The sequence below is a fragment of the Protopterus annectens genome, chromosome 17.part0 (genome assembly GCF_019279795.1).
Source record: "Protopterus annectens isolate FY-2018-M chromosome 17.part0, PAN1.0, whole genome shotgun sequence".
Classification (NCBI taxonomy): Eukaryota; Metazoa; Chordata; order Ceratodontiformes; family Protopteridae; genus Protopterus; species Protopterus annectens.
The window spans coordinates 150,120,648-150,141,037 of NC_056751.1; the positions used below are offsets into that span (position 1 = coordinate 150,120,648).

The 20,390-nt window shown below is 39.9% G+C and overlaps 1 protein-coding gene across 3 annotated transcripts in view; it reads left to right on the top strand.

Annotated features, from left to right (window-relative positions):
- The window catches only part of SLC35D2 (solute carrier family 35 member D2), a 649,758-nt gene that overhangs the window by 433,239 nt on the left and 196,129 nt on the right, over positions 1–20,390 (top strand). For all 3 annotated transcript variants that reach the window (XM_044059523.1, XM_044059521.1, XR_006363184.1), the window contains one exon: positions 9,782–9,884. In XM_044059523.1, coding sequence (XP_043915458.1) covers positions 9,782–9,884 — 103 coding nt within the window. The remainder of the gene's footprint in view (positions 1–9,781; positions 9,885–20,390) is intronic.

Sequence of the window (20,390 nt, forward strand, 5' to 3'; positions counted from 1 at the left end):
GTGTGTGTGTGTGTGTGTGTGTGTGTGTGTGTGTGTGTGTGTGTGTGTGTGTGTCTGTCAATTTGGAACTTTTGTTCCTATTGGGAGGGCAAAACTCAGTATTTGAAGATGTACATAGTTTTGTGTGTTATTATTAAATTAATAGATTTTTAGGGGGATACTGAGTGTGTGTGGGTGTGTGTTTATTTTTGTTTGAGGGTTTTCAGTAAAGCACAAAGTTCTGCAAGATGTGACAGGCTCAAATGGAGATGACAAGAAACAGCTGTATAAAAGATTAACCTGACAAACAGTGCATGCATCTAACACAAAAGGTGGAACTAGACATTTAACAAAAAAACTGTTATGCATAAAAGGTTGATTAATAATCCCTCAAGAATATGATTCTTTCTGTAATGTCTTTAAACTTTAATGGTCTCACCGATAACTACAAAAAAGAAAGAGCAGTGAACTGTATTAAAAATGTAGAGTCCAAATAGCTATGCTACAGGAGACGCACTTGGAAAGAACTGAACATGTTAATTTCATGAAGAAGGTTTTTCAGGATGGTTAATCAGTGGAATAAATGGGGCAAAGGAAGAGAGAAGTACTTATATTAATTGCAAGACTAGCTCCAATTGTAATAGAAGAGGACAAAAAAGACAACAATGGCAGATTTGTAGTACTAAGGGGCTACTGGCAAGGGAAAAGGATTACACCGGCATGCATTTGTATTCCACTGAAAACTGCTATAATGGAGCTTAAGAACATTCTGGAAGTAATAATCAGCATTCAACAAGGAACATTAGAATTTCGTTTACAACAGTGAAGATGTGTCTGGGGGCCCATAAAGGAAAGTATAACGAAGGAGGGTAGATTTTTAAAGAAGTTTATGAAAATATTTGGCAGGGAAGATGTGAATTCAGTACTAGGAGTTCAAAGTGAATTTATGTATTATTCCCCACAATACAAAAACGAAAACTGGGCTACGCTAGACAGAATTTACATTTTACAGGAACATGTGCATTTAATTGAAGGTCTTGATATGCACCCAATAACTATTTCAGATCCTGTGCCAGTAATAACTAAAATAAAAACACAGGGTAGTGAAATAAAAGTGAGACCACTGGCGCTTTCCCACATATCTGTTGAAAAGAGACGAATTTAAGGAACGGGTATTGGAAGTTATTCAGGAGCTATTACAGAAGATAAAAACAACTTCTGAAAATATAGCTAGGGTGTGGGATAAAATTAAAGTAAAATTTAAAAATAGAGTGGAAATAAAAGAAAGGGAGATATGGCTAAGAAGTAACTAGAATTATTTAGAGGGACTGACAAATGCTAAAATATTGCAAAATAGGTGGAATCTCACAGAACAATAAGAAGAGCAACTGCAAAATGCTAAACAGAAAATAAGGGATTACCTTGATAATATGCATGAGTTTAGAAAGATTGCTGTTAAGCAACTGTTTTTTGATAATAACTGTAGAGCACAAAAACTTTTAGCACAACTCAGGCAACAGAAAGTAGAAAGGGCTGTCGCCAAACCTAGGGAGCCTATAACAAAGAAAGTAATGCGATCCTGTAGAAGTATTAGAAATATTTTGGAAATTCTTTGAAAGTCTGTATAAAGCAGAGAAATATGCAAATCAAGAAAGGGTACAAATGGATATGCTTATGGAATAATTAAATTTGCCAAGGTTAGATGTAGAGGAGGCTCAATTACTAACAGTCAAAATAGGAGGAGATGAGATTAACAGGGTGATGTGTAACCAATCTACAGGAAAAGCCCCAGGAATAGATGATATTCCTGTGGATGTTTGGAAACTAGGGGGGAACAAGCTGATTACCTGAAAGGTTTTGTTTAACAGTATGTTAAGAGGAGAAGAAGCACCAACATCCTGGAAGAAAGCAGTGGTAGCTATAGTACCTAAAGAGAGTAAAGATCCATCAGATCCAGCTTCATACAGGCCCATTTCAGTATTGAATCATGATTATAAAGTGTTTGTGTCTATAATGGCTAAAAGAATGGCAAAAGTGATGCCAAAATTGATAGATGTGGATCAGTGTGGTTTTGTGGAGGGGAGGCAAATATTTGACAACATTAACAGAACAGTGACGATACAGAGTGAAGCAGAATGTAAGAAAATACCACTGTTGTTGGTGGGTCTTGATGCAGAGAAAGCATTTGACAGAGTGAGCTGGGATTTTATGAGCAGAGTAATGGAAGCATTTGCATTCCCTGATAAAATTATAAGGTTGATTAAGAGGATATATATGGGATCAGAGGTGAAAGTTAAAGTAGGTGGGGGTACTCTCTGATAATCTCTGGAACCAGGCAGGGGTGTCCTCTTTCCCTTTTGTTATTTGCATTACATTTAGAACCATTGGCAAATAAAATAAAGGACTTAGAAATTCAAGGATATAATTGGTATGGTAGTCAAGACAAACTGGCTGTATTTGCAGATGACGTTATTTTATACCTGACAGATCCAGAAAGGGACATTACAGTGCTGTGAAACATATTGAGACAGTTTTAAACCTTTTCAGGATACAAAATTATTGAAGCTAAAACAAAAACAATAGCGGTAAATTATGTACCCACATACGAACTGTCCAGCAATATCCATACTTATGGGGACATGATAAAATGAAATAGCTAGGAATATGGATGAAAAATTATACCGGTGTGGCAGCTAAGGATATGCGGGAAGAGACTAAACAAAAGATAATACAAAACCTGAGAAAATGGAAGCTCTGTTATATGCATATCAATAGTAAGATACAAGCAGTTAAAATGTTTTTAGTCCCTATAGTCTTGTACAGAGGTCAGGCATATTTTTATCAATCAGAGGAGAAGATGTGGATAGCAATTAATAAGGAGCTGAAGGATTTTATCTGGGAGGGGAAGACAGCAAGAACAGGATGGACTGGGATTACCCAAGCTGAGGGAGTATTTCAGAGTAACACAGTTAAAGCTCCTATACATAGCACAAGCAGAAAATTATAATTCAAAGTGGAAAGAGATTATGATGAAACAGGGAGGTTGTTCAAGTATCAGGGAAAGACTGGGATTTTGGATGCAGACCTTTAAGGAGAAAAACAATAATCATACAGAGTATTATATTCAAAATGTAGCAGAAAGTCTTCTAAGAACTAAGCCAACAGGGGAATGGAGTAAGGAGATTCTGCCGATAGGGATGACTACAATTAGGAATACAGGCAATAGGCAAGAGGGGGCTGGAATATATTGGAGAAAACTGGCAAAAGAGCCAAGGTATTTAGAGCAAATAACTAGAGAGGGAAAGGTAATAGAATGGGAAGATGCCAAGAACTTATTTGGACTGCAAGTTAGAGATTGCCTTCCATATCAAGGATTGATGTCAGAGTATAGGCAAAGACGAAGAGATAGGGGAGTCCTAAATGGAAAACTAGCACTGGTAGAGTTCTTAGTAGAATGTAGAACAGAAGTTACTGTTAAGAAAGGAATAATTCGTAAAGCATAAAAAATATTGCATAATAACTGTAAGAATCGATCAGAGGAGGTTAGGAAGGATTGGGAAAAGAGACTGGATAAGCAATTCACAAAGAAACAATGGGGGGATAGGTGTATGTCTTGAGACTATGCAACAAAATCTAGAAGATTTAAGATCTTTATTTATTTTATTTTTATTTTATTTTACATTTGTTTACCGGGAGAGTCCGACTGGGCATAAAACCCTTTTTCAGCAGAGGCCAGGGGAGTAAAGCACCATTGTTAGTAAACTATTTTGTTAGTAGAAAGAAAACTGTATAATACAATAAAGAAAAAATAGTACCAGATATTCATAATGGTAAAAAGACTAGAACAGAATAAATTGGCCAAGTGGGAGACAAGACCAATAATCTTGTATAACTTTACCTGAAAGTGTTTACATTGGTATTTATATACCCCAAGCAGACTCCAAAAATGTTTTCCTCAGGTAGACAGCAAATGGATGTGTGATGGGGAAGAAAGAGGTAACTCGGAACATATTTTCTGGGAGTGTAATGTGTTGACTGATTTTACAGATTCCCTGCAGACTGCTGTGTCGGAGATGCTGGGTAAGCAAACTGGAGTAAATGTTTTGAGCTATGATACAGAATTAGAATTGCCTAGACATAGTAAGGCCTTGCTGAGTCTAATTATGATGGCTGCCAGAAAAGCAGTTACTAGAAAATTGAAATCAAAGTCTAAAGCAACTTTACAAGAAGTAGAGAAGATAGTAACAGAGATAAAACAACTGGAATTGGCATCTTTAGAAAAGCGTAGAAGCAAATTACGTAAGAAAAAATGGGAAATGTGGGATCAATATATGCAGAGGAGGAACAAGGTTTAAAAGAAGGCAGGATTTGAATGAGCTATGTAATGGTTGACTGACAATGACTGGATATATTAAAAGTGATGTGCAATGTTTGCAGCTACAGTTGTGTAAGTATAATGTTTGCAACTGAGATTGTGTCACTATGGTTTTATTTTCATTTATATAAATGTAAGTTTGCCTATGTCATACAGGATAATTTAATACAGATGTTTCTTGTTTTAAAAAAAAGTTCATATTAAATTCACCAGAAAGTAGTCATTCTCATGATATGACATGATATAAAGGTATTGCAAATAGGAGGTAGGGAATTTTGAAATAAAAGGAAGTGGCAGAAAATGAGTGACCTGAGTAAAGACTACAGACGTGTACTTAAGTATACAAAATGAAGGAAAGAGTCCAGATTAGTTTAGAAAATGGCAGGCATAACTACAACAAATGGTATGTAAAGCAAAAAGAAAAATTAATATGGATAGAGAATATGAATAATAGGTTGAAATGTGTATAGAAAATACATAAACACAGAACTATCTAGAGAATACTAGACTGGAGAAAGGATTTGTTTTAGAAAAGAAGGAGCATATTATTAATCCTGGGTGTGTGATGGGGTGGATTTTAAGAATAGATAAGCAGTGGTGGAGATTTGGGAAAGTGGCAGTGATTTGCAAAGTAAATTCACATAGAATCCAGATGTCACAGACTTTTAAGAAAGTATGAGAAACTTGTGTCAGGTAATGTAAAAAGTGTCTTGTTCTGTTAATTTTTTGTTATGGACCAGAATGTCAATGACAAGATTTTGTTTGGCTATCAAACTTTACAGTAAAAAGTTCAGTTGGTGCCTACCACAGCATTCTCAATAAAACAGCAGGATCTCCGCTGACTTGTACTTTTATGTTTTGTCTTGTAGTTGAACAAAAGGCATACAGTTGCATGCACAGTCACAATCTTTCCTATCTGTATTTCTGATCTTTATAGGCTACACCACACATACAAACAGAATGCTAGCTTTCCGTCTAGAAATCTGAATTCATGTAATAGTTAGACTTGCTTCACTCCTGCTTTGGCCAGAACAGTGCAGCTTATTAGATTGCTAGTTTATTAGATGCTCCACCTTCTTATGGTCACCAGTGCAAGATTTCACAAGTGCTTACTTCAGAGGAATTTGAAAGTACATTTAGCCTTGTTACAGAAAAAAACATTGCCCCATCCCATACTTCTGTCCAGACTTCACGTCATTAATAAGTGAATCCTAATGATTAGCAGTGATAATATGGGGATAACAACCCTCTCTCCCTTGTGGTGAGGTGTTTATGTCCTCAAATATGCTATTGATGGACTGTGGTCATGACTAAACCAATAGGTTTGTATCATTTTCCTAAAAGAGTGGTACTAACAACCCTGCAAAAGTTATTTATTTTCCACTTCCTTTTAGATGACAGTATAAGACAGGCTGGTGTATATATAAGCATTTCAGAACGAGTTCCTGTGCCTTACTCTGGTGGATAAATAATCATCTCAGAAGCAGCTCCAGTGCTGATGTATGTTTTGCAGAGAAGTGGAAAGATGTTCTTCGTGTTTCACTGTTGCAGTCATCACATTTGGGTTATCTGCTTGCAGTAGCCCTCAGTTAGCCTGATTAACAAAGTCTTGGGTCCTGCATTGGTTGCTGTCTCTTCTTCTGTGACATCAGTTCGTCAGGGGTATAAAACATGCAGCCAATGCCATTACACCAGTCTTTCTTGCCATGCAGTGCCCGAAGCAGATGCAGTTTGCAAGTGCCGGTCGGCCGACTCCTGAAATTTTCATTTTTGAGTTTCAGAACCAAAGTCTTCAACTAAAAGCTAAGTACCCCATTGGGGAAACTTTTTCTTGCTCTAAACCGATGTCAGTAAAAATAAATAATTTAATTTCTTGTGGGAAGCAAATACCTCATAAAGATTTTCATTTGTACTGTATTCCTTGCCTAGACCCTGACCACGACGTACCTCGCTGTCGGTTTTGTGCCTTATTTAAACCACAAACTATCCGTCGTTAGTATATTTTCACTAAAAAATATTTTGGTGCTCGGTTCAGTTATCCTGATATGTCTTCAGTAAGCCACCCAACTATCGTCATTCCGAAAAAACACAAAGATAAAGACAGAGAAAGGCTGCCTTGGTCGCCAGTTCGCCGGTACTCAGTGAGGTGCTTTCGCAGCCCCTGATACCCGCTACTTCAGATTCGCAGGCCTCTACTGATACCCATTCAGAGTCTGGTATGCCACGAGATGCTTCAACTGTGGAACCTGCGGATGTCTCTACCTTGGATGGGTCCGGAGCCACTGTGCAGGCACCGGCTTCTGAGGGCGTATTCAGGCCTACTGACTTGTATATTAAACTGATGCCATCTTCTTCTTCAAGGCCTAAAACTCGAACCATGCCTAGAAAACTGATGCCCAGACTGCATGGTCAGGCCTCTATGCCTAAAAAATAAATGATAAGAATGGCTGAAGATCTTATTACTTTAATCAGGGGAAGCCAACCTTCCCCATCTAATAGACATATGACTGAGTTTGCTTATGATACTTCTGACCAGGATTCTGAAATTTCTGTTTCCTCGGATGACCAGGATTTACCCTTATCTACCTATGAGGATTCTGATGTTGAGGACTCTATTCCCTTTGCTTCACCCCCCCCTCCAGAGGATTTCTCTTTTGGTGAAACCTTGCATACTTTCATGGAGCATTTTCATTGGGAAAGTCAGGATTTCTCTGATTCTAAAAAGAGGCCTAGGGATTTCTTACTCCTGCCCCCGCACAGGCCTTTAGCTATACCTCCTGTACTGGACATTGTTGATGATGCCTTTTTCTGAATCTAGCTTGGCCCCTGATTCTTTACCTCCTTCTCCCAGAAAACCTGATCGATATTACAGGGTTCCTGACTCTCACAAGTTCCTTTTCAAAAATCTTACTGCAGATCCTGAAACCATTTCACAGGGACCCAAGGGCATTAAAGCTACTACTGCCAAAAATCCTACCCCCTCTGATAGAGACTCCAGGACGCTGGATAGATGGGGTAAGAAGGTATACACTTCTGCAACTTTGGCCATTAGGGCCTTGACTTGCCAGTTTCATATGTTAAAGTATCGATTGCATATTATTGGATTGCTTAAACAGAAAATGATGATTCCTGATTGTGCTGAAAATAAGGATTTACAGGATTTTATGCATTCTGCTGAACAACTTGGTAAACATACTTTGCAATGTGGTTTTGATTCACTAGAGGCATCTTGCAGGGCTGCTGTAACTGGGTCTGTACTTAGAAGGCATGCTTGGCTTAAGGAGCAATCCTTGCCAGATCATGTTAAAGCGAAATTACTGGATGCTCCCTTAAATCAGAACTGTCTGTTTGGCAACAAGGCAGAAGGAGTTCTTAAAAAAGATGGAGGAAAAAGCCAAATCTATGCAAACTGTTAAAGATTTTTTACAAGTACAACCTCCAAGATTTAGTAGGCATTGGCCCTCTAAGAATTGGTCCTTTCCTGCCTCTTCCAGACCTTCTCAGTCCAAACCCAGATCCAGCAGAGCACCCAGGCTTCAGTCCCAGGGGACGCACAGGACTAAGCAGGTGGGGGCCTCCACTTCCAAATCTGGGAGTAATAAAACTTCCCCCTATGGTAAACTGTCTCAATGACTTCTTTTTAAAACTTCCAAGCACTTCTCAACTGTCTGCCCCTTTGGGGGGAAAGATTGCACTTCATGCAAAGAACTGGGGACTCATTTCCCAGGACAAATGGGTTTTAAATATAGTGTACCAAGGACACAGATTTCACTTCCACAAGTTACCTACTCCAAAAGGTTGACCAGATCTACCTCCAAATCAGTGGCAGAGGCCCAAAAGCAAGTACTCTCTCTCTTAAGCATAGGGGCTATTCAATTGGTACCAGAAGAGGAAAAGGGACAAGGCTTCTACTCGAGAATTTTCCTGGTACCCAGAAAAGACAATTCATGGCGTCCTATCCTCGACCTGTCTACCCTAAACAAATTTTTGGTGATTCCAAAATTCAAGATGCTGACTCTTCACCAGTTGCTTCCTATGCTAGGCAAAAATGCTTGGTTGGCAACACTAGATTTAAAGGAAACATACCTGCACATCCCAATCAGGGAATCTTGCAGAAGATACCTACACTTCAAAGCAGGCTGCACGCACTATCATTTCTCTGCACTGCCCTTTGGCTTATCTACTTGGCCATTTTTTTATTGTTTATGTTTTTTTTCAATGAAAGTAATAAAGATGGTACAGATCAGTTATTTTTTCTGTATGTTCTCATGGACCTCCAACATAAGATTATTTTTGTGCAAAGTTCTAAGGTAATATAGATGTTACACTGATGAAGGTAATGGAAAAAACATTTGACATACTGTTGTAAGCCTTTTTTTTCAGACATCTGCTTTTATGATGAGTATTTCACAAAACTATACTTCTTCCATTCTCCATTCCAAGACACCTGTGATTTGGAGATGTGGTTAACAAGTACTTCTTTGGTTCTATCAGGCTAACAATCATTTTTGTAAGTTGATTTATCCTACTACTCAACTGGAAAAGTGTTCACTTGCTTATTTTTGAATTCAGTAATCGAATTGCATATGACGGTTTACTAGCAAAATGTTGAAATTCTTATGGTCGACGATCATAACGTCGAAATCATTACATCAAACGTTCAAAATACTGAAAATAAAAATGTCAAAGTTTAAATGGTCGACAAACACCTACAAACTAACACTAGTGTTTTTGCAGGGGGGCTGCGCCCTCCATACCCCCTGCTACGTATATATTACAACTCCGAGATCGCACAACAGTGCTGACAAGGGTAAATCCTTGCCTGTTGTCAACATAATGTCAACAGGTAATTTGCATGCACTTTCTATCGACCAAATGAACTACTTAATATTCATGTGTCGACCATATGTGTCGATCAAATGAATGTTAGACCATATGAATTTCAACATTTTGATAGTAGACCGCATATGACTGACATTCATTCCAAGAAAAATCAAAGAGCACAGTTATGATGATAAACTCAGGTGTAGTCATCTGGACTATAGCTTTTCTTCATGCTAGCACTCATATTTGCCTATAGAGAATGCTATTGCAAGCCATTCCTGTTGCTGCAGAAGGCTTGGGTCTGCAAAAACATAAACTTCTTTCCCTGTTGGTACCTAGAGTGTTGTGCATATTTACTTAGGTTTGTTATGACCCACTACATGTATTGCCTGACTTGATTACAGATTGTTAAATCTCTTTCACAGTTGTAGCAACCCTTCTCAAATGTGCAAAAGTTTGTAAGGGCAGATCTGTATTTCTGTGAGGATACTTGAATGACTGCTAATAAAGTCTGATTATTTGAAAGGTCAGAAAAATGCCATGGAGTGAAGTGTCAATATAAAATATTACAAATGGTAATGTTTCATATATTTTTGTTTGCAGTTATGATCTTGCTTTCAGTTTGGAAGGCTACATCATCATTTTGTTAAATGATGTCTTTACAGCTGCTAATGGAGTATATACTAAACAGAAAATAGATTCAAAGGTAAGATCCTTTGCAAGTTTATTGCTGAATGAAACTTTTATTAACTGAAGGAAATGAGTTGATAAACGTTACAGTAATTTATTATCTCAGGATCAAATATAACAATGTTAAGGTGGTCGACCAGTAGAGTAGTGAGACTGGCACCTATACTGCTGGCAGTTTGGGTTCAAAGATGGTGTCTGGTGACTCCAAGGGCTGGCCATGAAGGGAAGGACTGTGTGCTCAGGAGGCAGATGACATGCCTTGGGGGTGGGTGTTGATCTGTGCAGAGATACTTTATGGGTGAGTGTGGAAATGAAAGCCTTACTATATCTGTTTTCATAACTAAGGGGGGGGGGGACTTATTAAGGTGATCAAACACTGATGGTTTGTAGATCCCTTACTGCCAAGAGGAACTGTAAACAAAAGACCAGTGCTGAAAAAATAGCAGAGAGAAAGTATCTCAAAGTCACGAGGCCACATTCCTCATCTTCCTTAGATAAGGAAGTCTTTACTTTATGGGGAAGGTTAAACTGCAGATGTCATAATAGTGAAATTTAGAAGAAAAAGGAACAGTTCTAGCAGGGAAGCAGCAATAATTAAATTAAATAAAATATGATGTGTGCCATATTTGCACATGTGGGCACTCCAGTAAGTGCTTCTTCAGTCTCACATATTGTTACATAGCAGAAGAGAATGAAACAAGTAATGCTGTTGCTGTAAGGGTATCAAATCTTCCTAAATTAATGCTAATATTTAAGCTTTAATATCCTTTCTCTATGGCTTACCCATAGTTACAAAGTTAATTTGTAAAATAACCACCCCACATCTGAATATCTTGTTAAATTAAAGTTGAGTTTAACTACTAGTAAGGGACTACTGCTAGGTATCAGTCCAGCCACAGTCATAAAGGTGTAATACAGGGGAGTCTCCCACTCTGCTGTATCAGTCCAGCCACAGTTAAAGGTGTAACACAGGGGTGTCTCCCACTCTGCTGCATCAGTCCAGCCACAGTCATAAAGGTATAACGCAGGGTGTCTCCCACTCTGCTACCATTAAGTTGCTGCAAGTCTCTGATGCAGCACTTAGTTTTACAGTTCAGAGTCTGATGTACGGAGCACTCAGGTGTGGCTTAGCAGTCCCAGTATCTTGTTTGCATTGCCTGTCTCTCTGTGGCTGTTAGGTATCCATAAATTGTGACAGTACAGTTAACAGCAGAAGGTAGTTAAGTGCTGGCTCTTCAGAGCAGTGTATCGTGCCTGGTACTCTCAATGTCACCATTCACTACAGCATCACCTGGGTTTGTGCAGTCCTTCCCTTCTTAAAGGTCCAGAAGCAGGCAAACATTATGGACTTACAGGCAGATGCATTGTTTTTTTAAGTAAAACAAATGTTATTTATGTTCTTATCCTGGCTCCTGTTGGTATTATTACTCCGAGAGATAGTCACTACTCTTATGTACAACCCTTTTTTCTGGTGCAAGATTCACTATCAGAAGATGCATTTAATGATTTAAGAGTTCATTGGCTATTGATCCTTTGGATAGATTTGCCTCTGGTGTGTTGTCATGTTCTTTGTGTTATTGTTCAACTTTGTTTGTATAGTCATGTACTTATTTAGAGGAGTTTAAGAGGAGTTTTATCCCATTTTAAGTAGTCTGTGGAAGAATCCTGTCTAACATTTTCAGTGCCCATGATACCAAAGACACAGATCATAAACGTAAGTGGAAAGGTCACAAATAATTGTATTTGTTAACATTCTGAAAATACTTACATGAGTGCTGTGGCATAGTTTTTCATTGTGGACTATATTTCTCCCATGCAACCTAATTCTTACATGATTGTTTTGATTCTTCTAAATGGAAAATGAACATAACACTTCTGTTCTTATCAGCTTTCCAGCCAATTTCAAGGCTGATATGTATTAACTGTTCTCAATTATAGTTTAAAGCTTTTTGAACTGTCCTGCATAGACTATTGATCTGTCAAGATTTGTCATTATCAGTTACTTGGAACAATAGTCTAGAAACCCAAGATTGTTTTCTCCTTAGTAGGACAGGTTGGCAGAACATTATCAGTCACTACTGGTCCTTGGTTTCCTACCACCATCACCGGGAAAGGTTTAACAAAGCATCTTCCAATCCTCCTGACCTACCAGTCAACCCAAAAGTAAATTCCTGGTAGTTAGCGCAGGAGACTAAGGCTGTGAGCTGTTAACAAATTACTTTCTGTGGTACAGGGTTTGATTCCATTAATTTGTATTTGGTTATTCTCTGACCTTGAGCATGTCATTTAATCAGACAGTAATTTGGCGCAATTCGGAGTTTGAGCTAGGCTTTTCAGTGGTTCCCTGGAATGCTGTTCTAGTAACTTCCCATGAAACTATGAGCCTGCTCCTTAGCACAGGATGGAATAAAAACCTAGTTTTACTTAACTTCTACCAGATATGGGTTCTTTACCCATAGGCCAACTCAGAAAGAGGTTATAAATATAGTCCCACATTATTTATAATGACCATTAATTATCTGATCATTATGTCTCAGTGTTTATGTTACCTGATATATGAAGCTTTCAGTCTTTGACATTTACTGGACTCTCACCACAGAGAGAAACAATTGGCTATTGTTGACAAAATATCTTCATGCATAATTAGATGCATACAATTCCATGGATGTGTCAGGGCAGTCACCACAGCTGGATGTATAGGAAGACATTGCTGGCACTAGGTAAGCTCATTTGTTGAAATGTTAAAAGTCCTTTGTTATGTATATCTGCTTATGTGCATAATTCCCATTTAACAGTGAGGTGAACTACAGCAATATACTCAAGAAAATATTCCTGTCTCTAGTTTAGCTCGTTTGTTGAAAAGCTTAAGTTGTTTATCATGGATACCCGTTTAAGTGAACGATTCCCTTTTGACAAAAAGATAAAACCATTATCACAGCCCTGTCCATTAGAAATCTCAAAGGAACTCCAGTGGTTGTACCTGTGTCCACTGGAAGAGTACTTTGGGAACTTTTTGGAATATAAGAAGGTAGGCATTTTCATAAACCACATCATAAGAGCAAGAAAAATGAAAGTATGTCTGTGTGGAGTATTCACCATAACAGTATGTCCTTGAGAGATGTACTCTTGAAACAGTAGAAATAACCTCCTACTGTGCTCTTTCATATCTGGATCAAGGATGTCATGTTTAGTAATGGCCTGTTGGTCATGACTGTGTGTAGACATGATGTGCTTTCAGTGTTACAGATTTCAGTTTTGCACTGGTCTTCATTACCATAAGCTTTCACTTAAAACTTTCTCAGTAAACAAACTGAATATGGAACCTGCCAACATAGTATTCTGTTATCAGGTTCCCAGTGATCAATGCTGGTGAAGCAGAAGTGATGATCATAATTAGTTTCATTCATGATCATATTTAGCCATGGAGTGAATAACTTTGATGAAAAGATGTTCAAATGTTGTGAATTATACTACAAGGAGTCCTTCCCTTGAAGATTTACTATTATGGTGAATACTCGCACACAGCTGTGCTTTCCCTATTGCAGAAACGTTGTGGGGTCTTGTGTCTGTTCTGAATCTCAGTCCCCTAAGTCATAGAATCATTCACCAGACGTTCCAAATGTTAGTCTTACAAGATCCGACCTTACTGCAAGGAAGGGTCACTGTAACAGTTGATCTTAACGTGGGTTTACTCACCACTGAAACTGGATTATTTTTGGTTACTTCTTCCACAGCTGTATAATGCCACTGTATAGTCTAATACATGTGTTGTGCCACTGTTGGTAGCTACATATGTACTTACATGGTCCTCACATAAACAGTGTTGGCATTCAGTCAGATCAGTTCTTTCTTGCTGCTTCTAAACTTTTAGTCCCTCCGTTAAGTTTATTTTACTGTTGGTTCAGTAGGTCTTAATCCTAGTTATTATTTTCTGTAAAGAAAGCTTTACCATCAGATATTCTTCTAACCATTCTTCATTTTAAGGTTAATGTTTTCTCCATCCGTGTCTGTTAACATACGTGTTTGTGGTCGAAAAACTACCCCAAAATGTAATTGTAATAAATTCTTATTTTGTCTTAGAGATGATCATAACTGTGATTCCTGTGAACCTTGAAAGAAATTTAATAAAGCTACCAGATTAAGACATTTCACAGAAATCATAGGAATCATAGAAATTATAAGGCAATTGAGTCTTACAACCATTTATGCCTTAGCAGTAACCATCCATAGATTGAACCTCCTCTGTCGAGAAGGGGCAGGCCAGTCGAGCCAGAGTTGAATTTGTGAATAGCCATCTAGTCATCTAGTTCTTGTGTGAAGGCGGATAATGTATCACACTGCTTAACGTGCAGTGGGAGTCTATTCCACAGATGAGGAAGGTGCTGTATAACAAATCTGTCTTTCCATCTTGTTTCATTTATGTGTTGGTGATGACTTAGATCCCTTGTTATGGTATTTGTAGGACTGTTTGATTTGTGGAATTAAAAAAGATCCAGCAGCACTGGATCCCTAATGATTAAGAATGCAAAGCACAAATCTTCCCTCTGGAGTGAAATAAGATACTGAATACAGGGACAGTGCTTCCTGTCTTCCTTGCTAGTTTAGATTTTTAAGCCAGTGATCATTTTAGTTAGAATCCTGTGCAGTTTTTCTGCTTGATTGATATTCCTAGATAGGTCCATCCTAAATGGGGCACTGTATTCATTAAGTGGCATAGTCAATGCCGAATATTATTGGACAATGACTGCTTTGTTTCTGGAAGATATCCCCTTGGTAATCAGTTACAGTAAGTAGAAGGAGTTCCTGACTACTTTCATTGCATGAGAATCTAAGGAAAGGGAATTATCAACCAGTTTTGCATTGAGCCGTCTTCAGAACAGTACAGATAGCACATTTTATTTATTTATTTATTTATTTTACAAAAGTATTTGTGATTACACTGGACTCAGAAGATACCAAGCTGCACATTCTAGTCAGTCTGTTTTGCAGGAAGTTTATTGGTAAGGATATATTATAAAATCTTGTCAATTGTGCAAAGTAGTAGTGTTGCTATGACAATGAGCAGTGCAGCACAGCCTGTCAGTAGGCATTTGTACCCAGTACAAGAATGGTAGCTAAGTAATGGAGTATTTCAGTAGCTTTTAGTGTACCTTTTTGCTTCTCACTTCATTGTTCAAGTACAGAGGTTCATTCTGTTACCTGCCGTCAAGAAACTACAGAAGCTATGTACTTTCATCTTCTGATGGAGTTAGGAACTGGTTGTTGTTTTTGCTCTATTTCTTTTAATTCACAGTATAATTCTGAATGGGAAATTAAACTAAGCAAAGCCAGTTTTTGTAGTACCACTTGGGCCAGGCAATCCTGGATGTTCTTCATTCCACATTGCTGCAGTCCTAACTATTGGGGTAGTCCGCTGTCCAGTCGGCCCGAATACCAAAGTATATGGCTGACGTCGGTCAGGGCGCATTAGACTGACGTCAGTACGTCAGGGTACTAATGCGCATGACCGACGTCATATCCTCAGTCTTTTTTGCCGCATGGTCCGATGCAGAAGCAATTTTGCGAGTGCAGGTTGGCGTTCTGAAAGTTTCTGAAGCCAGAGTTTCAGACCGAATCAAAGTTGGCTAAGTACCCCGTTGGGGAATATTTTGGTTTTTTCTTGCCTCAGTATTTAACCGGATGTCAGAAAAAGTGAATAACTGTATTTCTTGTGGGAAACAGATACCTCATAGGGATTACCATACTTTGTGTATACCTTGTTTAGGGCCTGAGCACGGCATTGTTGGATGCCGCTCTTGTGCTAGATTTAACAAACGCACTATTAAGAGAAGGTTAGACTGTGCCAGGTTAGTGTTTGGGAAGCGTTGTAATTATAAAATGCCGTCGGATGCTCCGACGCCGGCTTCGGCTAAAAAACGCAAGGACAAAACAGCAAAGCCTAGAGTGGAAGAACCGACAGTCCCAGACGCCGGTTCTTTAGAGGGCTCAGTGGAGCCGGAGGTTTTGCCAGGTGTTTCTTTGGAGTCTCAGGGAGAGACTTTACTGTTACAGGATGTATCCTCTCAGGAAGTAGGCCAGGCTGAGGGGGCTTCTCAGGTGGCTGTTCTTCCCTCTCTTCCTAAGGTGGTTAGAGCCTCCCCTTCTGCTTCCAAGGCTTCTTTGAGGGGCAGGCCAAGTTTTGCTTCAGTGGGGGTTTCTCCTAGTGCTTCTGGGTCTTTGCCTAAGAAACATATGCTTAAAATGGCAGAGGATTTGATTACTATGATAAGGGGTTCTATGCCCCCTCCTGATAAGAGGCCTAGGGTGGAACCTGAGTTTGAGAGTTTTGAGCAATGCTCGGAGGCTTCTGAGTCTTCGGCTGAAGACTTGCAGGAGTACCCTCCGTATTCTGATTCTGATGTGGATGATTCTACTCCTTCAGCTTCTCCTCCTGAGGATTTTTCATTTTCAGAGACTCTGCATTCCATGAGGGAGCATTTTAAATGGGAAGGTCAAGATTTCTCTGATTCAAGGAAAAGGCTTAGGGAATTCTTGTTTTTACCCCAGCATAGGCCTTTAGCTATACCTCCTGTTTTGAATGTGGTGGAAGATGTTTTTGCAGAGGCTTCACTGAATCCTGATTCTTTGCCTCCTGCCCCAGTTAAACCGGATAGGTATTATAGGGTGCCTGAAGCTCATAAGTATCTAGTCCTAGGGCAGACCCGGAAACTGTCTCTCAGGGGCCTAAAGGTGTGAAGGCCTCAGTTGTTAAAAATCCTGTCCCTCCTGATAAAGAGGCAAGGGCTTTGGATAGATGGGGAAAGAAAGTGTATACTTCTTCCACTTTAGCCATGAGGGCGTTGAATTGTCAGTTTCACATGTTAAAATATCAGAATTATCTTCTTTCACAGTTGAAATCTAAGGTGGATGCTCTGGCGGAAGGTATTGAGTGTAAAGAGTTGTAGGATTTAGTTCATGTGTCTGAACAGGTGGGTAAACATTCCTTGCAATGTGGTTTTGATGCTGTGCAGGCCTCCTCCAGGGTGGCTGCCACTGGTTCTGTTCTTCGTAGGCACGCCTGGTTGAGAGATCAGAATTTAGCTGAGCATGTTAAGACACGGATTTTGGATGCTCCTTTGCAGTCTGATGTGTTGTTTGGTTCGCCTGTAGAAGCAGTTTTGAAGAAAATGGAGGACAAGGCTAAGTCTATGCAAACTGTTAAAGATTTTTTGCAGGTGCAGCCTCCGAAATTTAGTAGAAATTGGCCTGCTAAGGGATGGACTTATCCTGCTTATGATTCCCAGTCTAGGGGTAGGTCTAGACGTGGTAGGGGCAGAGCTCAGGGTTCTTTTAGGCCTAGGACAGGAGTTCCCCTGCTCAGACTTCTGGTGAGGGCAGGGGTCAGTCCTTTCGTAAGCAGACCCAATGACCTGCCTTTTCAGCTGCCAGTTCATTCTCGCCTGGCAGCACCGTTGGGAGGAAGGCTGTCTCTTTTCAAAGAAAATTGGGATTTAATTACCCAAGACAGATGGGTTCTGGATATCATTCACCACGGTTACAGGTTTTATTTCCATACCTTGCCTCCTTTCAAAGGCATGCCAGACATTCCTCCTCTACAAAGACAAGAGGCTCACAAGCAAATTTCTCTGTTACTCCAAATAGGGGCCATTCAGCCGGTTCCTGTGCCAGAAAGGGGCCTAGGATTTTATTCTCGCCTGTTCCTAGTACCGAAGAAGGGGAACACGTGGAGACCAATTTTGGATTTATCTATCCTCAACACTTATCTGGACATTCCCAAGTTCAAAATGTTGGCGTTACAACAGCTTTTACCTCTGCTGGGCAAAGATCACTGGATGGTAACTTTAGATCTCAAGGAAGCTTACCTTCATGTGCCTATAAGACTAAGTTGCAGAAAGTATCTGCGTTTTCGAGCTGGAAATTCTCATTATCAGTTCTCTGCATTGCCCTTTGGCTTATCTACTGCCCAGAGTATTTACAAAGGTTCTGGCTCCAGTGATAGCTTACTTCAGGCTAAAAGGAATTCAAATCTATCCTTACTTGGACGATTGCCTGATTCTGGCTCAAGAAAAGGAAGACCTTCTACAGCATTTGGAATATGTCATAGCAGTGCTAAGATGCCTAGGGTATTGGGTGAGGGAAGTAAAGTGCAGTCTAGTACCCTCTCAAGACATGTGCTTTCTGGGTGTGAGACTGAATACAGCAGCCCAGATGGCCTTTTAACCCCGGACAAACAAAAGAATCTTTCCAGTTACTTCCATCAACTATCTCTTCAGTCCGGGCTGACTGCAAGGACAGTCCTTCAAGCCTTAGGGTTCATGGCATCTTGTATTCTGGTGCTTCCCAATGCCAAACTGCATATGAGGAAGCTACAATGGTATCTCAAAATGTATGGACACAGCACTGCCAGGATTTGGACACTGTCATTCAAATAATACCTTGCATTCAAAAGGAATTTTGGTGGTGGGCTCAGGAATGTCACCTAAACAAGGGACTCTCTGTGACCCGGCCAGAGGCGAGTCAGATTCTAACGACAGATGCCTCAGACATTGCTTGGGGAGCTCATCTAAATGGAAAGTGGATACAAGACAAGTGGCCTGCCAGACTACAGCATCTACATATCAACATGAAGGAGATGTTAGCAGTCCAGTTTGCATTAATGGCTTTCAAGGAGTTACTTCTTCCAGGGCAGGTGTTGATTCTAACAGACAACACAACTGTCATGTGGTACATCAACAAACAAGGGGAACACATTCTTACCCATTGTGCAGGCAAGCAATGATTTTATGGGAGACTGCACTCAGCTTGCAACTAACTCTTCAGGCAAGGTTTCTGCCGGAGCACAGAACTCCTTAGCAGATGTGTTAAGCAGACAAATCATGGATCCCCACGAGTGGAAACTGGATCTTCATGTATTTCAAAAGTTGACAGTGTCCTGGGGAACTCCAGACATAGATCTGTTCGCTTCTCCACTAAACCACCAGCTGCCAAAGTTTTGCACAAAGAGGTTTCATCACACAGCTTGGAAAGTGGATGCTCTTTCTTTCAGTTGGAAAAATCTTCATGCGTATGCGTTTCCACCTCTGCCTCTTCTTCCAAAGGTGCTTCTAAAGGTCAGACAAGACAAGCCAAGGATGATTTTAATAGCTCCAGATTGGCCTCGGCAGCACTGGTACCCATTACTGAGGAGTCTGGTAAAGAAGCTTCCATGGCCTTTACCCTTGATCCCACACCTGTTGTCTCAGAGAGAAGGTCACCTGCTCAATGTCAAGCTTCACTCTCTTCATCTAACAGCCTGGCATATTCTGTTTTGAAAGACAGCAGGTCTCAACTTCCTCAACAAGTTTTAAATGTGATTATGGAAGCCAGGAGACCTAGTACAAGGAAAGTGTATGCAGAAAAATGGAAGAGATTTTTATTTTGGAGTGCAGCAAACAATTTGGAGATTTCTGAGCCAAATTTGAGTGTGGCTCTTCAATATCTTACTGAGTTATTGGACAAAGGTTTGTCTTTCTCTTCCATTAAGATTCATGCTGCAGCAATTTCAGCTCACTATGATTGTGACCCACCGCTGTTTTCGCATCCTTTGTTCAAGCAATTTCTTAGAGGGGCAAAGAATATAAGACCCCCACGTAGAGCTCCTACTCCTGCTTGGGATCTCAATTTTGTGTTGGAGAAACTTACTCTACAACCTTTTGAGCCTCTTGGCTACTACTGAATTGAAATACTTGTCATGGAAGACTGCTTTTTGTTGGCCATTACTTCTGCAAGAAGGGTTTCGTAGTTGCAGGCCCTTATGGCAGTGGAGCCTTTTTTGATTTTTCATAAGGATAGAGTATCTTTACGTACTAATCCTTCCTTTATGCCTAAGGTGGTTTCTAGTGTGGCTTTAAACCAAACTATTCATTTGCCTACTTTTTATGCAGATCCCCAAAATAAAGGGAAAAGATTTTGCACACTTTAGATGTACACAGGCAATTGCGTTATTATTTGAGCAGGACTAAGGATTTTAGGCAGTCTCAGCAGTTGTTTGTTTCTTTTGCTTTGAGTTCTCAGGGCAAGCCTGTGTCAAAACAAACTATTTCTAGATGGATTGGGTGTTGCATTACATTTTGTTATTCCCATCATGGCAAGGAGATTCCAGCTGGGATTAGGCCTCATTCCACTAGGGCTACTGCCACTTCAACAGCATTTCTGAGGGGTGGCAACTAAGGATATTTTGGAGGCAGCTACTTGGAGTTCAGTGCATACTTTCTCTAAGCATTATCACCTTCCTCTCTACTCTAAGTCTAGGGCTGGTTTTGCCACAGCTATTTTGCAGGGCATGTTGTCAGTTCCTGCTTCTTTATGATTTGCCAGCCTCCCTTACCTCTGCTTTGGGATTCTACCCAATAGTTAGGACTGCAGCAATGTGGAATGAAGAACATAGTACAGTTTTGTACCTACCATAAATGTAGATGTTCGAGGATCCACATTGCTGCAGTCCAATTTACTCCCTCCTTCCCCTCTGTGTTTAGGGGTGGTT